Source organism: Nanorana parkeri, unplaced genomic scaffold (genome assembly GCF_000935625.1).
Source record: "Nanorana parkeri isolate BGI_ZX_2015 unplaced genomic scaffold, ASM93562v1 scaffold1708, whole genome shotgun sequence".
Classification (NCBI taxonomy): domain Eukaryota; kingdom Metazoa; phylum Chordata; class Amphibia; order Anura; family Dicroglossidae; genus Nanorana; species Nanorana parkeri.
Genome location: NW_017307976.1, coordinates 29674 through 49172, shown reverse-complemented (window position 1 = coordinate 49172; position 19499 = coordinate 29674). Strand labels below are relative to the sequence as shown.

At 45.3% G+C, this 19499-nt stretch overlaps 2 protein-coding genes across 2 annotated transcripts in view; one reads left to right on the top strand and one right to left on the bottom strand.

The window, feature by feature from the left end:
• MAP6 (microtubule associated protein 6) overlaps positions 1–2983 on the bottom strand; it is a 55977-nt gene extending 52994 nt beyond the window's left edge. The window contains exon 1 of the mRNA XM_018571237.1: positions 2001–2983. Coding sequence (XP_018426739.1) covers positions 2001–2773 — 773 coding nt within the window. The 5' untranslated portion in view covers positions 2774–2983. The remainder of the gene's footprint in view (positions 1–2000) is intronic.
• Positions 2984–15775: 12792 nt separating this feature from the next.
• LOC108799368 (2-acylglycerol O-acyltransferase 2-A-like) overlaps positions 15776–19499 on the top strand; it is a gene marked incomplete at its 3' end in the record, with an annotated part of 31973 nt that continues 28249 nt past the window's right edge. The window contains exon 1 of the mRNA XM_018571231.1: positions 15776–15945. Within this exon, the coding sequence (XP_018426733.1) occupies positions 15852–15945 (94 nt within the window). The remainder of the gene's footprint in view (positions 15946–19499) is intronic.

The following is a 19499-nucleotide window of genomic DNA, read 5'->3' as shown; positions in this document are numbered from 1 at the left end:
TTATTACTATAATAATATTAATAATAATAAAAATCAGCATTTTTATAATAATAATAATTGTTGGTATTGTTATTATTATTGCTATCATAAGAGAATAATGCTAATTATTATTATTATTCCTTTACAGTGGTATTTTGCAGTAATACGGGTATACTTTGTAGCAATTAATTTGTACAATTAATTTATTTATAACAGTGTAAAAAAGGTGCAATAACAGTGTTGCTTCAGCACCACAACCAGTGTTTGTTTTTATTTTGTAGTCTGCAGTCTAAAAATAACAGCTGTCATTTGATTGGTTGCCATGGACCACACCTACACCTCTCTTTAACGAGATTTTTATAACTCAACCCATTCTAGTTGATGGTAAATACATGACAGCAAAAAAAACAAAACGTTACCTGTGTTTTCATTTATAAATTCTCCAACCTTTTCTTTCTAATTTTTTATCCCCAATGGGACTCGGTGCAGGTTAACTTTATGTTGACCAAATCAAAACTGTTCTTCTTGTGTGCGGCAGGGGCGCCCTTACAGTCAAAGCTGTCTGTTAAGCTACTGCAGGGACCATAATATTAATTAAGGACTCGAAAGTGGCTCAAGGGTTCTCTAAGCGAGAACAACAATTTTCTAACAACGGCCCTTTCGGAATATATATAAAAATGATAAAATCATTTTCACTGAAAAGCTTTGAAATCAACTTTTGTACCCTAATGTTCTTGTTTTAGAACGGCCAGCAAAACTGCTACCATCCGTGTAACGGGGTGCCATTGTAATTGTTATAGAATGATGATTGTCTTTATATCAAGCTTGCCGTCAAGTTTAAAGGGCCGAGTTTAAAGGGCTATTGATAATTGTAATAAAGATTTTTACAATTATTTTTTATTTATATTTATAGACCCGCTGCTCTGCACGTCTGCCCCATTAAAAAATAAAATCTACAAGCACGACCGAACATCAATGGCAATGCAGATGAACCGATAAGGCGGGCAGAGATTGATGATATTAACATCTGAGGTTCCTGTCTTAAAATCTGGGGCAATGTACTTTATATTACTACACTGAATAAAAAAAAAAATTAAATAAAGGCCCCGAGTTTACTAAATCAATAGATTAGGTTTTTTTATATTTGTAACTTAACCCTCTTGGTGGTGTTATTGCAAGAATGAGTTAACTCGCTGGCTTAGGCAATGACGACAAGTTGATGTATCCCCTCGCAGCAGTGCATAGCAACCAATCAGATCGTTATCATTAGTCTACTGTTCTACTGCAAGTTCGAGGCCTCATTGGCTGGTTTCAGCAACAGTTTATGAGAACTAAATGGGGAGCTCATACTGGTTGGTGACCATATATCAGTTAACAAGACATGTAATATTAATTTAAAAGTCGCAGTAAAATGTCAGCAGTCATAATGATTAAGATGTTTGGGTTTATTTATGAGAATTTAGGTAATTCCTACAAGACATCTGTGTTTAGATATAATTTAGCGTGTGAATGGTTGCAACTAGGGATGCACCGATACCACTTTTTTAAGACCGGGTACGAGTACCGATACTTTTGATCAAGTACTCGCAGATACCAATTACCGATACTTTTTCTTAAAGGGACAGGTCACATTTTTTCTAAAGCAATACAAACTAATGCTTTAAGGTCACTTTCTTAATATTATGATTCATGAGATGACGAGGGAGCATGACGCCGGCTTCCCGGCCAACCAGAATGCCGGGCACTGCGTCATTACACGGCGCTCGGCGTCCGGATTTGCTAGCTTCCTGACCAATCGGGAAGCCGGGCAGCGCGTCATTGCCCGCTGCCCGGCTTCCTGATACAGGAAGTACTCGTGCTAGGTATCGGAGCATTTGAGCGATTACGAGTACTCACCCAAATACTCGGTATTGGCACCGATACCAATACTAGTATTGGTATCGGTGCATCCCTAGTTGCAACGGTTTTAAAAGTCCTCCCAGTGGACAGTAAATAAAACATTTGGTGTGATTCTGACTAACCTGTATGAGGAAGCATTGCCACCTTCCTCTTTGATGTGCTTGTTGAGTATATCAGCTGCGTCTCTAGGCCTCAGACCTTCCATGGACCACCTTTGAGAAGGAGACTTCTCTCTGGATTTCTGCTCTTTGGCCTCCTTGGCAGTAGACTGTATGTCGGCCACACTATTAAAAGTGACGGAAGTCTTGACTTTCGACACCGCTGGTTCCACATTTTCCGGGGGAGCTGACCCTTCAGGGTTCTTCTCTGGTAAGGCTACTGGTGGTGGTTTCTTCCTCTTGGCCTCACTGGAGGCTGTTGGGGCAGTGAGGCCTGCAGAGGGTTTTGAAATCCAGGGGTGGTCCCCGCGGCGAGGGATGGGCCAGGCCTTGAAATCTTTCTGGTACTGCGTCTCCTGGTCAAAGGGAGTTTCGGATGGCTGGTACTCGATTTTGGGTTTGCAGCTAACCCCCGGGTTCACTTTCCAGGCCTTGTAATCCTGACGCATAACGGAGCCCGACAGCTCCTTGGACTGCGGAGGCCCAGACTGTTGGAGTATGTCTCTATTGGGCCCAGAGTGGGCTCCATGGTCTGTTTCTAGGCCAGCTGCCAGTACCTCGATGGCAGTAGAACTTGAGCGGGCTTGCGGCTGTTGGAGGTGAGCGTGGTACTGCTGACCCCCATCAGTGGCCTCGGAGTACTTGGTAAAAACCAACGGCACCGCGATATCACCCTTGTCTAGCTGGTTCCAGAACCGGGCAATGCAGCACGCCCTGGTAATACAGGGCCATGCCATGGTTTGTACCCCGGCAGGAGAGTGGAAACCCTTTCTAATTAGTAAAAGGTGTTGCTATAACGAGCAGACCTCACTCCACCCCTCCACCCACTCTCTACGATGCACAACACAGAATGTAAGAATAGTGACACCAATCTCAACTGGCTATTCCTAGTGTTTCCTCTACAGAAGACGCTCGGCTCCACAGTTTGTGCGGAAAAAAACACGACAACTCCCAAAAAAGCTCAGCTGTTTTTCCCTAAGTCATGGTGCAGATGATAGTTGCCTCCTGTATGTCCTTTTGCTGCCTCCTCCCTGCTGTTGTGTAACTGCAAGGACCAAACCGTACACCGAGGAAGAAAATAAAAGGAACTCAATGCCTTTTCCTTGGCTTCTCAGCAACGCAACGGCTCTTGGAGGTGGCTCTATGCCATGATGCAGAAGGAGGAGAAGGCCAAAACGTTGTGGAGACCGTGCCACACCGACTAGCTGAGTCGTACTGATCTTCCCTTTGCAAATCCTGGCACTAGCAGCCTGCCACAATCAGGAGGCAGAGGGGCAGCATCTCTGCAGGAAGTGACCCCACCCACCCCGCTCTCTCTCTCTCTCTCTCTGCATCCCTAGATGCTGCTGATGAGAGGAGGGAGGGAGGATGGAGGAGGATGGATGGATGCGAAGGAGGGAGAGGGGTCTGCCTTGTTCGTCAGTACACTGCTGAAATGAATGTGAATGGCTAGCTGGCTTCTGGTGTTAACCGTTCATTGTCTAGTGAGGGTCAGACAGAGCCCAGATGGCTTAAATTACACTTTTGTCACCTCTCACTTAGCACAGGCTCAGCTGCAGGTTATCTTTGGGTGAGGCCTTGGGATCTTGAATTATTGATGCCTTATTCTGCAACAGCACAAGCTCCCATGGGTACCGACCGAGCTGCATCCTACACAAATCTTCTAATCACCGCGTTGTTTGCAATGCATAGTTATGAATTTAATATCGGCATGACGTTTATTACCATCCACGTAGCATTTAATTTAAAGAAAAAAATGATTGCAAAATGATTTTTTATGGATAACCTGTTATTTTATGGTTTGAGATACAGATCCTTCACTAGAATCTCAGAAGCTTTAATGTGTTAATGCAAAAAAATGTTTTAGTTTAACTGCGGCTTTAAATTAAGTATTAACCGGCGATCCTGCCAAGGAGGTCCCCGTACAGTCGCTTCGTGTTATGGAGTGACGACTGTCTCCCCACTGTATTGTCACCCTGTCATATGCGCCCCTGGTGGGGACTACAAACACGGCTGATTCACATAGTCTACTGTTGTCAGTATCGGGAAGTAATGATGTGCACACAATGCTGGAGCGTGTGCATGTGGACAGGAAGTGGTACAGCAGCACTGAGATGCAAAAAAAAAAAAGGATGAAAAAAGATAAAAACAGTATTTTACAGAAAAAAAGGCAGCTGTTTATGACATTTGGCCTCTTTGCAAGAGCTTTATGCAATAAAGAATGATCACTGCTACCTTCTCTCCTTGTGCAGGGTGATTGGTCTAGTCTCTGCCCCTTCCTGTAATAAAGACCACTCACTGCTGTTCTCTCTCCTTGTGCAGGGTGACTGGTCTTGTCTCCGCCCCTTCCTGTAATAAAGACCGCTCACTGCTGCTCTCTTTCCTTTTGCAGGCTGATTGGTCTTCTTTCCGCCCCCTTTTGTAATAAAGACCGCTTACTTCTGCTCTCTCTCTATGTGCAGGGTGACTGGTATTGTCTCCGCCCCCTCCTATAGACCAGTCACTTTTGCTCTCTCTCCTTGTGCAGGGTGACTGGTCTTGTCTTCTCCCCTCCTGTAATAAAGACAAGCAGGTCCTTGACAGCCTGGACTCCATGAGGGTGAGTAGATGGACCGTCTACTGGAGTAGACGACATTAGGGGGGGGCAGTGCTAGGGTAAAGAGGAGTATTGCAGCAAAAGCTTCTTGTTTGTGCTTTTGTGCTGGACGGCATTTGTTCTGTTCTTTGTAAAATCTGAATTCTACCTAAAAAAAAACCAATTTAAATAAAATGGCCTCCAAACCTTTATACTTTCCCCATGTCATTTATCTCCGGTCATTGCTTCTGTGCACTTTCATAGCTGAAGCTCCTTCAATTAACTTAGTTATGTTTAATGGCCATCTGCAGATCTTTCCCAGAACAGGAGCTTCAAATACACTGCTGAGTCACTGCAGCTTCTATTAAGAAAAGGCAAATGTTCATAAATCCTCCACAATCTGAACTCCCATCATGCTTAGCCAGAACCACACGAATCATGAGGCTGAGCGTCAGACTGCCATTTGCAGATTTTATCAGTACATAAAGGTATTATGGTCTACAACAGTGGTCCTCAAATTGAGACCCGCAGGATGGATGAGGCCCTTTGCTTGTCTTTAACTGGCCATTGGGGCACTATTTCTCCTTCTGACACCAATGATGGGGCACTATCCTTCTCAAAGATACCAGTGATTGGGTAATATTCCTCCCACTAACACTGACCATGGGGAACTATGCCTCCCTTTGATACCAATGATGGGGCACTGTTCCTCCCTCTAACACAAATCATAGGGCACTACTTTTCTCACTACTAGTCCTTTTAGATTGTAAGCCCTCAGGGGCAGGGCCCTCCTTACCATCTTGTCTTGAATTGTATTGTGATTGTAATGTCTGCCCTATATTGTAAAGCCCTGTGCAAACTGTTGGCGCTATATAAATCCTGTATAATAATAATAATAATAGTCTTTCCACCAACACCAATCATGGGTTACTACTCCTCCCACTGTACTAACAGTTGGGCACTCTTTGCCACTGATACCAATGATGGGGCATTATTTCTTCCACTAACACCAATGAGGGGCCACTATTCCTTCCACTAACATCAATTATGGGGTACTATCTCTTCCATTGTACCAATGATGGGGCACTATTCCTCCCACTGTACCAATGATGGGTCACTATTCCTCCCACTGTACCAATGATGGGTCACTATTCCTCCCACTGTACCAATGATGGGCCACTACTCCTCCCACTGTACTAATGATAGGGCACTATTCCTCCCACTGTACCAAGGATGGGGCACTATTCCTTCCACTGTACCATGGATAGGGCACTATTCCTCCCACTGTACCAAAGATGGGGCACTATTCCTCCCACTGTATCAATGATAGGGCACTATTCCTCCCACTGTACCAAAGATGGGGCACTATTCCTCCCACTGTACCAAAGATGGGGATAGATCACAGTTTTGGAGTTGCTAAAAGATGATAGTTATGTGTGCACAGAGCAATTCTACTATGTGTCATGTCATGGGGGGTAGAGAGGGTTGAAAGCACGGGTCCGCAGATGAGGGATTTTACTACCAATGCTTGACATGCACTTCAATGATCATGACTTGGAGTCTGCTAACAAAACAGAACATCTCAGATAGATGTAATTTGGTTTATTTAGAAGTGTTTCTCAAATTTTATAAAAAGTGTCCCTGTGCCCCTTCGTTTGGAGTGTTCTAACAAAGTATATCTGTTGTATTATTAATACTAAATTGCAACCATACAAATATTATTTTGGAAAATGGAAAGTCTATATTTGTTTTAAAATACTGATTCTTTGAAAAACTGTGAATGTGATCAGCTTAAAGCGACCTTATATCTAGTTAAGAGAAAGCGAGTCCGCCCTGTATAAAAAGATACTAAACCTCTTACATGTCTGGTGGGTGTCAAGCCCTAACGTCATCCTCCTGAAATGCTCCAAGCACCAATATTGTCCCACTAAGGGTGTAACTACAGATCAGGGGGCCCCAGAGCAAAAATGTGATGGGGCCCCCTGGCGACATTTCTCTGTGGCACTTTTTCTGACCTTTGTCTAGTGACACCTTTTGTGCATCTGACATCAGCCCCCCTATACTGTAGACCAGGAGTAGCCAAACGTCGGCCTTCCAACTGCAATTAAATTACAAATCCCATCATGCATCTGCCTCTGGAAGTCATGCCTGTGGCTGTCAGGGTCCTCCAATACTTATGGGCCAAAGTTTGGCTTCCCATGCTGTAGACTTTACATGGGATTACGGTTGTCATCATTTACAACCACACCAAGCCTTAATATTACAGTACTATAGTAGCTACACATGCACACAAATGTTCTATGATTAATCTGATTCTACAACATCCTTAATAGGGCCCCCTTCTATCCCCGGACCCCAGAGCAGCCATGTGGGCTGTTTGGCTATAGTTACGCCAATGTATCCCACACTTCTGGGTGTGCCTACTAACGTGTTCCCCACTGGCTGATGCGGTTCCTACTGCTGACTCCCATGTCCCTGCAATATTGTGCAGTTTCTAGAGGTCAGCAGGAGGAACCAGAGCAACCATCGTAGGACACGCTATCCACCACAGCAGGAAATGTCGTATAGTAACTGATGCCGGGAGCTATGCCAGATAAATATGTATATGGTTTCTTCTTTCAGAGGCTATCGCTGCTGAATTTTTTTTACCCCCGACAGGACCACAAAAACAGGTCTAAACCCAAACAGACATTGCTGTTAGAGTAGGCTTATATGACTATAGAAAGGGCATTAGATTGCAAGCTCATCTTAAAGATAGGGTGCTGCCATTAATGAATCTGGGTATAGTGTAAAGCATTGTGCGCCATTCAAATTTGGGAACATTTTTTGTTTTTTATTTGACAATTTTGTAGCTTCACGTCTCTAATTTCTCTGCTTCCCTGGTAGCAGTCCAGGAATTACTGTATCTAGAGCACGAATGTGGTCAGCACTTGGCCAGATGGCACATCTGTGTCCTTGTGTGTAGATTTGCATAAAAGTCATAAACTCCATGTGGAGTAGAAACATTTGCATCTTTCATATAAAAAAGGGAGGGAGTCATCGCGGGGACCAGAGGGGGACAATAGCCATCCTGATTGACTGATTGGTCCCCAAGACAGCGACCAGCCACAGTCACGTTTGTACAGTAGACTCTTCCAAATTTGGGTCTATGTAATAAGGTATTGACACCTAGCAGCCAATAGGATCATACCTTTCATCAGCAGTCGAAATGCTGGTTAGCTGCTACGGTTGCACATCGCGTTCTTACAAATTGTAAAATAAATCGTAATAACATATCACAGTGACATAATGCACGCGTGAGCCTAGCCCCGTATTTTGTTTCCAGAGCCTTTCATCTCGGCTAAGATGAGAGTCTCTTGGACAGTGCGAGACGATTTTCGTAAATTAATGATGATATTTTACACGCAAGAACGAGCAATCCTTTCCAAACAACTGAGCCGGAAAAGCCATGCCCTAAGGTGAGCGCCATAGGATGTCTGATCAGCAGTTCACGTCTGTGTTTCATTGTTTTGGTCTGAGGAATGGTAAAGAAGAGCCCCAAACTGCCTTTAACTTCTTCAAGTTTTCATTTTGTTGTTTTTTTTTGTCTGGTATAAAAATAAAAAGTGTATAAAACCCTAACAATGGACTTCTCTTATATGTTCTCCTTTGGTCAGGTGAATGTTCCATTGGAAAGGTTTTGCTATAACCGTCAGACTCATCCACCTTGCCGACCTCTCAATGTCTACCTCAGCTCTCTGCCAACCCCTCCATTGACTTCCAATCGCCCAATGATTAAAATTCAAAATCCTAACAACATACAAAGCCTTCCACGACTCTGCCCCCTGGCCACATCACCTACCTCATCTCAAAATATCACACAAACTGTCCACTCCGCTCCTCCTAGGACCTCATGCTCACTAGCTCCATCATCACCTCCTCCCATGCTCACCTCCAGGATCTTTCCTTAGCCTCCTCCATCCTCTGGAACTCTGTACCCCAATATGTCCAGCTAACTCCTACTCTGTCCGCCTTTATGTGATCCCTGAGAGGCTATCATGCCTGTATCTAAAAATTGAACGTATACTTTCCCCATCAACTCATCCCCACACAGTTATTACCTTTTATATTACTTGCCTTTTATTTGCCTTTTAGATTGTAAGCTCCCATGAGCAGGGTCCTCCTAACCATCTTGTCTTCAATTGTTTTGTAAGTGCGCTGTCACCCTTATTTTTGTAAAGTGCTGCAAATACTGTTGGCAGTATATAAAACCTGAAAAATAATAATAATAACTGTTTGAGAAATGAAGTTAGTGAACCCCTAACTTCCTGTGCTTTGCTGCACTTATTAGTCCTGCCCAGTTAACTCCCGTGGACTAGAAAACATCTATTTCTATGTTATGTAGAAGAGGAGAGGGGGAGGTGTTACACAGTCCTAGAGTGGCAACATTGCTCCTTTGCAGATACAGTATAGTGATTGAGTGATTGTCACCCTAGGACAGGAAGTGTGTTACTGGCCGGATCACCAGGTGAAAATAATGGAAAACCAAGACCTGAAGAAGGAAACTAATGCAGCCACCACATCTCTAAGGACTGGTAAGCTGCAATATATTACGTTTTAAAGTCTACTTGAACTTTACATGTTGTCTACCATTGGTGATTTGTCACCCACTGCCCTCTAAGATCTTTTCTGGGTTTCAACATCAGGACTTTCTTGCCGGTTCCTAGCTCTGTTTCCTTGCATCTTGCACAGTGGCGACTCTAGGAACAATATATAGGGAGGGCACATAAGATACCACAGTCAAAATGGGGGGGCACTAATAATTTTCACCACTAAATCATACCACTGAAAAAAACCAAAAGAAGTATATATAAATAAGATGACAAAATACAAGAGTAATGCGGTATGCGGTGATACCTTTTTACTGTACTAACCTAATACTTAGAAGACAAGCTTTCAAGAGTTTTTCTTTCTTCCTCAGGTATTGCTTCAGACTTGAGAAAGAGGAAAACTCTTAAAAGCTTTTCAATTTCAGCAAACACCAGGAATAAATAATCACCTATAGCGATAGAGGACTACAAACTGCAGCAATACATTATACAGAAAAGCAGAATACCACCAGCTATAGAGGACTACAAATCCCAGCATACCATTATACAGTAATGCAGAATACCATGAGCTATAGAGCACTACAAATCCCATCAATACATTATACAGCCTTGCAGAATAATACCATTAGCTATAGAGGACTACAAATCCCAGCAAAACATAGAGCAATGCAGAATAATAGTATATACATTTGCCACATACTCTGTGCTGCTGCTCTACTCTGGCGTTCTGGCCTAATGTATTGTAGTGCATGTTCAGAGAAGGTGCCACCATGCCCCATACCCAGAAGCTGATATTTCACAAGGGCTCTGATGGACCAACAGAACAACAAGGGTGTTGGCGGTGGAATTTAAAGAGAAACTGTTACTTTGCTTTTTCAGCAAGGAGCACATTCCCCACATACCACGAGAGGGAACATTTATAAATATTTATATGAAATGTCATAATGAAACTTTCTTTGTAGTCAACAGCTTTTCATTTTTGGATAGAGTAGGAAATGGATAACCCATGTGAAGTTTTGTCCCATTCAAGAGATTTCCCTTCACTGCTTATCCAGGAAACACAACAGGAAGTGAGAGTAGATCTCTCCAAAATGGGGTAATCACCTCTTAGACAATTTTCACAGGAACCAGTGTCCCCATTGGAAGATTTCCCCTCTATTCCAGTTGCAACTCAATTTTTGAGCAATAGTCAATGGGCCAAATTTATTTATGACAGGTATTAATATAGCGCCGACAAATTACGCAGCACTTTACATAGTTGCACATTCACATCAGTCCCTGCACTCAAGGAGCTTACAATAAAGGTCCCTATCTCACATGCATACATACTGTATGAGGGCCAATTAACCTAACAGCATGTCTTTGGAGTGTGGGAGGAAACCGGAGTACCCGGAGAAACAAACACAGGCACAGGGAGAACATGCAAACTCCTTGCAGATAGTGACCTGAGCGGGATTTCAGCCGGCAATCAGACACCTATAAGAAGCTGACCCCGCACCACTGAAGCAATAAAATATAACACAGGAAGCTAGGTGAAAGCCAGATTTTTTCAGGTAATCATTAAAATATACACCATGGTTTCCCTAAAGTCTGTTCCTCTTGACATGTCAATGGGGAAATGTAAGGACGGACAATGCCAAGCAGCAAGAACCGTATACAATCTACGGGAGTCACACAATGTCACAGCTGTACAGAAGGTGGGAGATCTATGCTGATGACACCTTTGTGTCCTCTGGGCATCCGGTCAGCAGTAAAGTGTCCCGGTCCATCTGTCATGGCTCTCCCCGGACATATGTGGACTCATATACAGGATGGGTATCATACAACAGGAGCCGGTGCGTCTTGGTCAGTTTGTAACAACATCTCGTAGAATAGTATCACTTATAACAGGACAATAAACAGTGCGGACAATCATGCCAGGACAAAGTGTTTCCTGTAGTGGTCATTAGGGATCAATGACATTGGGGGTTTTCATTGCCCTGCAAAATGCTGTGGAATCCGTGGGGAAGGCCAAATTAAGAGATTTCAATGGATGTCCACACTGAGGATGGGTGACAACCCCGACCACAGCACTATGGGAAGAATGTCACATGTAATGAATTCTTTATTTCAGTCTTTTCTTTATCTTCACCTGGTGTTACTATCAGTAGCACACTTCCTGTCCTGCAATGACAACATGCACTGATTATACTGTATCTATGGGGGAAGTAGTGTTGTCACCTTGGTGCAGGAAGTGTTGTAGGACTACAGAATACCTCCCTCTCTCCTCTTCTCCATAACATGGGGGTGTTGTAGTCCACAGAGATAAGCTGGGAACAGCACTAACTGACAGCAGAGACAGAGAGCGCAGGTTATGAGCTCACAAGATTTCTGGCAGGATCGACAGTTGTTTTTTTTGCATTTATTGCACATTTATACGAAAAACAAACAAACGTTTCAATGGTATCATAAAAACAGACCAAAAGGAAGAAAATAACTTCTAGAGAATCCGCAGCTGTATAGAGTGTTATGGCAAAAGCTTGTAAATGTACATTCTAATAAGTGTAATATTAATTACAAGAACTTGTCACTGCCATCTAGTGGCTGTAATGTTATTGGAATCTCGGAGTCACTGTAATGCTGGGGGGGGGGGGCAATACATTTACTTAAAGGAGCCACATGAGAAACTGGGACTGTCATTGTGAGCCGGCACATTGCTGTGAAGGTGCATAGATACACACACACATACCTATATGTGATAGAAAAATCTGATAGGGGGCAACTAATGTAGGGGGCACTCCGATGGCTGTACCTAATAATTAGTTCCCCCCATCAGGGTGCGCCCTTTGTTTTGTAGTTAATGTAAGAGGGCACTGTGATGGGGACATACAGTGTAAGTGTACAACAGCAAAAAGTTTCCCAGCACACTCACCAGCCAGCATGCAAAAAAACTTGTCTCACCGATAAGGTTAAAAACAAAGGTTTGGATACACGTCTTCTGCAGAAAATGTGAAAGCCGCACAGCCGTGCCAAGGCACCTCTATATAGTGCGGTCCTAACTCTAAACTATGAGAGTCTCCATCTTGGAGCACATGGGGCAAAAGATCAAATTGGGTGCAGGTTGGTCAGGAGGAAGCCGAAACCTCTCTTAAAGGCACAGGGACGCACAACGGCAGCTGAGGCCCCACCCCATGCGTCACTGCACCAAATCATTATTTAGCCCTTCCATGTGCACCTTGCTGCAAAGCTGGTACAAATTGATGAGTGCGTTTGCCATTTGTTTTGCTATACAGTGTAAGGGGGCACCCTGTTGGGGACAAACAATGTAAGGGGGCACCCAATGTAAGAGGGCACCCTGATGGGGGACATACAATGTTAGGGGGCACCCTGATGGGGACAAGCATTGTAAGGGGGCACCCTGATGGGGACATACAATGTTAGGGGGCACCCTGATGGGGACATGCAATGTAAGAGGGCACCCTGATGGAGACAAACAATGTAAGGGGGCACCCAATGTAAGGGGGCACCCTGATGGGGGATATACAATGTAAGGGGGCACCCTGATGGGGGACATACAATGTTAGGGGGCACCCTAATGGGGACAAACATTGTAAGGGGGCACCCTGATGGGGACATACAATGTAAGTGGGCACCCTGATGTGGACATACAATGTAAGAGGGCACCCTGATGTGGACATACAATGTAAGGGGGCACCCTGAAGGGGACAACTAATTATATCGTATTTCTGTGCTCATTTGACGTGCAGCCACATAAAGCTCAGGTATGAATGGGAACTTAGTGTTCGCGTTGCAGATAACTGTGAATGTTTGTTCTGTGCGAATACATACACAAATGAACTTTCTTTAGGTTTATCCTTTCTAAGTGTAATAAATGTGAACATTCTGATTGTAATATGGTTTTATAACCACTAGATGGAGCGGAGGAGCATAGTAAATTAATTTCCTATGCTCCATCAGTGCCACCTAGTGCCCATTGTGCAGTATTACAGCAGAACGTTTGAATTTGAAGCAGAACCCTGGGGAAATGTATTATTAACCCTTGCAGTTGGGCTCCCCTTGCACAGCAAGGGTTAACTGCTCATTTTGGTCCAGGGAGGAAAATAAAAAAGTTATACTCACATAATCCTTGGAGCCGACCGGCTGTGAGAGCGTTCCCTCCAGCTTGCCTCCTCCTCTGTTGCAGCGATGGTATATCCCTCGGCGTCCTCACATCTCATACACTGTGTATAGAACGTGATGATTCAGGGACCTTAGACTGCTCTAGAGGAGGGGGAGAGAGGCTCCAGGGACCGGTCTAAGAGCAACCCAACTCGGAGGATCAGGTGATTATAACTTTTTTATTTGCCTCCCTAGACACAAAGGACAACTGTATCAGAGAGAATTTTCCTCTCTTTGGAGAAATTAACTTCCTGATGTGTCTATGGAGCAGGAAGTGCGGGGAAATCTGCTCTATGGGACACAGATGGGAAAAAAATGAAACCTGATAGAAATTGTAACCATTCTTTACTCTATCCATAATATAAAAATCTCTTGCACAGTTGTAGCGGCTCCTCTCCTCCTGGACTGAAATGGCTTCCTCTGATATCACTGCACACTGTGAGCTTCTCACCATGTGCATTAGAAGCTGCAACAAGTCACAGAGAGCCCGCCTCATTTCCTGGCTGGAAGATGTCCAGCACCATGTAGCTCTATCCTCCCCAGCCTGACTGTCCCTGGCCCCGCCCCTTTGAATTTCATTTCTTTGAATCATGGAGGCGCAACATCACATGTGGGTGTTACCTGGGGTGGTCTGCATGCAAATGAGGCCTGCCTAGGAATGCCCACTCCTGCAGACTGACCTCCAGTTATCAAGGCATTCTGATATTTGCATAACTCCTCCCCAGAGCCAGCCCATTGCTGAGGACTGAGGGCTCATAGTTACATAGTTACATAGTATTTGAGGTTGAATAAAGACACATGTCCATCAAGTCCAACCTATTGTGTGTGTGTGTGTAAAGATCCCCGAGTCATCTCGTTTTTAGGAGTACTTGTACCCCTGTATATTACCATTTCTCAGGAAATCGTCCAAAAGCTTCTTGAATGATTCCACACTATTATATTTCTCATAGCTCTGGTCCTCCATCCCCTTGATGAGTTTGGTCGCCCTTCGCTGGACTTTCTCCAGTTCAAGGACATCCCCTCTGTGTAAAGGTGCCCAAAACTGCACCGCATACTCCAGGTGAGGCCGAACCAGTGAATTGAGAGAATCTCACGAGATTCTCATGAGAGAATTAGTGAGGCCGGGTGCTGTGATGTTTTCGGGAAGCTGTGTACAGCACGCTGCCGGCCCCTCACACCTTCCATGATCTGCCTGCATTGTATAGAGAAGCACAAGACCCGACCCACTAGACATGTGCAGCGGCAAAAAATGTGTTTCGTTTTGATTCAGATTTTGCGTTATTTCGGGATTCGGGTCCGAAAGTCCATTTGTTTTCGGGATTCGGATTTTGCGTCATTTCGGTTTTTCGGGATTTGGACGAAATTCGTTAGTGGTAGTCTGTACGAATTGTCGTCACGTTTTTGTTTCGTTCGTTCGTTGCAGCAAAGTGACATTTGAGGGGGAAAAAAAAAATTCTGAAATGTCACTTTGATGCAATTTAGTCCAACAAACGGAATTTCGTCCAGACTTCCGCTAGCGAATTTCGGAATCGGAAATTCGGATTCGTTTGCATTCGTTATTATCTGTAATTCGGAATTTGGATACATCCGAATCTCCGAAATTTCGTCCGAATTTCGATTCGGAAGGAAACGAATCGCACATGTCTAGTTCCCACTAATGACATCACTGGGACTAGGGCTGGTGCTAGACTATTTTGCGCCCTAGGCATGGCCAGCACCCCCCAGCCCCACTCCCACGGCACAACCCCCAATTCCCTCCCCCGTGCGGCCCCATTTTCCTGCCGGCTAGCTTCCGCAGGCATGCAAGCTGCTGGGAGCAATAACCAGACTGCTGTTGGCTATTTTAATTTGAAATAGCCAATAGCAGACTGGCTATTGAAACCCCATCCACAGAGTGGACCTGAGAGAGAAAGTTGTCTCTGAGTTCCGCTCCTCTGCTCAGTGGGCGGGTGCAATAGCTAGCCTGCTATTGGGTTTTGCCTTTTGAAATAGATGGGGCGGGATGAGTGGTCGTGGCTGCGCTCTAGGCAGCAGTGCGCCCTAGGTGGCTGCCTAGTTTGCCTAGTGGTAGCACCGGCCCTGACTGGGACTATAATAAGGTATGTAATGAAAATGTTGATAAGGGCGGAAAGGAGGAACCAGGGAAGGAATAAAATAAACCAGTTTTAAATGACAGAAGGTTCCAATAAAGTAATCTTTAGGTCTATGTGAAGCCTGCAGTGGGGTAAGGTTGGGGTTCCACTTTACGATATGGACAGGCTGATAATTTTTTGCTTAATTGGCATCCTTGCCGAGGACGGCCATTGAGCAAAGACGAAATTATCTGGGGCTGATAAGTGAGATTACTGTGAGTGTAGAGTTCAGTCATGGAGGTGAGCGGGGCAGCCACGCTCCAACGCAGAGGATTGCAACACGCTGTCTAATAGCCGGCAGACTTTGGACCCCAATTTCCAGCTCTCAGGAAACTCTCCTCCATCTGTCTGCACTGAGAACATGGCGATCGAGTTTGCTCCGCGCTCTGTCCCTTTGGAGAGGAGACTGCAGACGGCGGCGGTACTGCAGTGGGTGTACTCCTTCCTGGCACTGGGTAAGGAACCGTTTACTGATCTCTGTTCAGTGTGGGCACCGGGATTATTATTATTACACAGGATTTATATAGCGCCAACAGTGTGTGCAGCACTTTACAATATAAGGAAGTAATTACAATCCCAATACAATTCAAGACAAGATAGTAAGGAGGGCCCTGCCCCTGAGGGCTTACAATCTAAAAGGGATGTGGAGGTTCGGGTCTGAGGGTGACCGTGTGCAGCTGCGTCCTCACATAGGGCTGAAGTAGTAAAATATGTTACCAGCACACACTGGTCAGATCTTCGCACATCTTGTCACATTGTCACATTCGGGGCCCACTCAGGGTGGAAGAGACCCTGATGAAGGTGCCCCGAGTGGCCCCGAAACATTGCAATGTGACAGAAGAAACATTCGCAGATATTCATAGGGGCAGTGGTCAGATCTCCAGAGAGTGATCATTTTATTGATGCACGCACATCTTGTCACATCGCAACGTTTCGGGGGCCACTCAGGGTGGAAGGGACCCTGAGAAAGGGACCCTAAGTGGCCCTGAAATGTTGCAATGTGACAAGATGTGTGTGCATCAATAAAATGATCACTCTCTGGAGATCTGACCACTGCCCCTATGAATATCTGCGAATGTTTCTTCTGTCACATTGCAATGGCCCTGAAACGTTGCAATGTGACAAGATGTGTGCGCATCAATAGAATGATCACTTTCTGAAGACCAGACCACGGCGTGCTGGTGATATATTTTACTACTTGAATCTGAAGCGGCGCCATCCGCAGTCAGTACAGCACTCGACCGCAAGGGACATACCAGTAAGGAGTGCGGTAGGATTCTCCTGGCTCCCATAGGGCTGCACACAATTACATGCAGCACCTGCCCTCCCGGGAGCAGCTCTCTGTGTTGGCATGCATGCCCGTGTGAATGAGCCCTAAAGGCAAAACCCCCTTTTTAGTTTTAGATAGAGCAGTGAACAGCAGTGGCGTCACAAGGGGGATGTGGGGAGTGCAGCCCGCACGGCAGGGACACCATCTGAGGGGGTGGGACCCAAATGACTAAGTCTGGCACTTGGTCATAGACCGAAAGGCCGACAGCAGCACAAGAGCGGGGACCCATTGGCATACCTGATCCCACTGGGTCAATATCCCCTGCTTTCTTGGTGATGGATGCCGGCAGTGAAGTACATCACCGTGCATACGTGATGACGTCACACCACGGACATCTTTACGCATGTGCGGTGGACAAACCAGGTAACACCCACCCTGGTGCTGCTGCTGGTGAGCAACTACAAATTCCTCATGCCTGTGGCTACCAGAGTCTTGCGATTTCCTCATGGGACTTGTAGTTCCACAACAGCTGGAGGACTGGAGTTGCCCACCCCTGTTCTAACAGGATCAAGAGATAATAAAACTATGTTACGGGGGGCATCAGCGTTTATGCTACTGACACCTTGGAGGTCTAGTTCTAAACTATTTACATGGCTCCTGTCCCTACGAATATCTGCGATGGTTTCTTTTGCGCATGTATCTGGCAAAACTAATTGGGGTTTTTTAACTGTATTACCACATTATGGCCACTAGATGGCACTGATGAGCATAGCAAGTAAATACTTGTTTGCTATGCTCCTTTAGCTCCATCTAGTGGTCAGAATGTGATTAATAACACCTCCTAGACTCCAATTATGTAAATACAATCAACACCTGGTTGTGATTAACAGACTATGTGGATTTGAGCGACATTCACCATATTTATTCCCAGAGAATTTTGTACAAGTAATTCTGAATTGAGAAAGCTGGTCGGATGTCCAGTGAAACGTCTTCAAGAAAAATACAGCAAGTCCAGTTGCCTTGACTGATTTTTTACAGATATCTCAACAGGGCTGTAAATGGGTAACTTGCTGGTACAGCAAAATGATGTCGCCCTTTTGTAAAACTCTGCCCCTTGTGTGGTGGAGAAGAAACAGAAGAATCTACCTGTGAAATGAATGCTTTCTGAACTTCAGACAGTCTTGTGACGTCTCTCATCATCCCTTCCCCCCTAAGATTTTTTTTTTAATAGATGTATCCAAAAATGTCTAGAGGTGGCAAGAGAGAGAAAAGGGAGAAACAATGCTGTACAAGTTTTTGAAGCTGGGTGCTGCCCACCTCAGGGTCTGTGCTGACGAGCTTTTGTTTTGGCATCCGAACTGCTTCTCTCCCCATACAAGCCTATGGGAATGCAAAACCCTCTTGAAGCAGGTCAGAAGGAGGTCAGCAGCAAGTCAAATATACCAGAAGCCTCTCCAACTGACGTCACAAGCATGCTGCATTTGCCAAATCAAAGGCTGTCAACACTAATGCTGAAACCCTAGGCCAGGGGTAGGCAAACCCCGGCCATCCAGCTGTGGTGCAACTACAAATCCCATTAGGCAGTGTAATGACTTTGACAGTCACAGGCATGATTCCCAGAGGCAGATGCATGATAGGAGGGCTGGAGTCTGCCTACCCCTGCCCTAGGCCTTTGGTGCCCAACCTGCCGTCCGAGGTCCACATGTAGCCCTTTGGTACTAGCTGTGTGGCCCTTTGCAGACCCCCAGCAGTCAGTAGTGGAAACATTCATTTGTAAACAGCCTATAACAGTGATGGCGAACCTTGGCACTCCAGCTGTGCCAAAACTACAAATCCCAACATGCATCTGCCTCTGGGAGTTATGTCTGTGGCTGTCAGAGCCTTGCAATGCCTCATGGGACTTGTAGTTCCAAAACAGCTGGAGTGCCAAGGTTCGCCACCACTGGCCTATAATGACAGTGACCTCTAGCAGTCTCTTGTAGCATGTCCATGGTCTTTGACCACCTCCTGTAATGTGTCTTCAGTCTCCAACCACCCCTGTTGCATATCTCTAATCTCAGATCATCACCTCTAATATGTCTGAAGTCTCTGATATTCTTCTTGTATCTACTAAATATCATATGTGGCCCTTGGGAGATGTCAGGGGCCACAGTTGAGGCCCCCACACTTTGTAAGTTGACAACCACTGCCCTAGGCACTGGCCCATACGTGCCATTATGGTCAATACAGCCTCATCCACTGCATGTGTTAACTTCATATTGTTTTCCAAAGATTCCATAGCTGAACTCCAGGCAACATTCTACATGGACAAGTAAGCTGCACACTGCATATGGGAACTGCTTTACACCAAAGGACTGTTCAGGCAGCCTTGTGATCCAGACACCCCTGCTGGTCAGCATAGCCAAGTCTGCTGTAGTTACATCACTAGAGCAGGACCTAGCCCCACTCAGGTCTATGATTGGACAATGAAGGAGCGGCAGCACACTGCTGAGGTCATCCTTCTGCTCACACTGCTTTGTTTTGCTGTCAGCCTGTTCCCTGTCGACACATGGGCATTTAGCAGAACATGATTGGGTCCTGGTGCTGATCCCCCTCCCTCCGCTCTCCCAGTCTGAGTGCTGCTGTGCAGAGGAAGATACCAAGACAAGTGCAGGTACTTGCTCTAGATGCATTTAAAGAGAACCTGTTCTACTGCCTATACTGGGCAAAGTACCAGCTGTACTTGTCTTCCCAGCAATC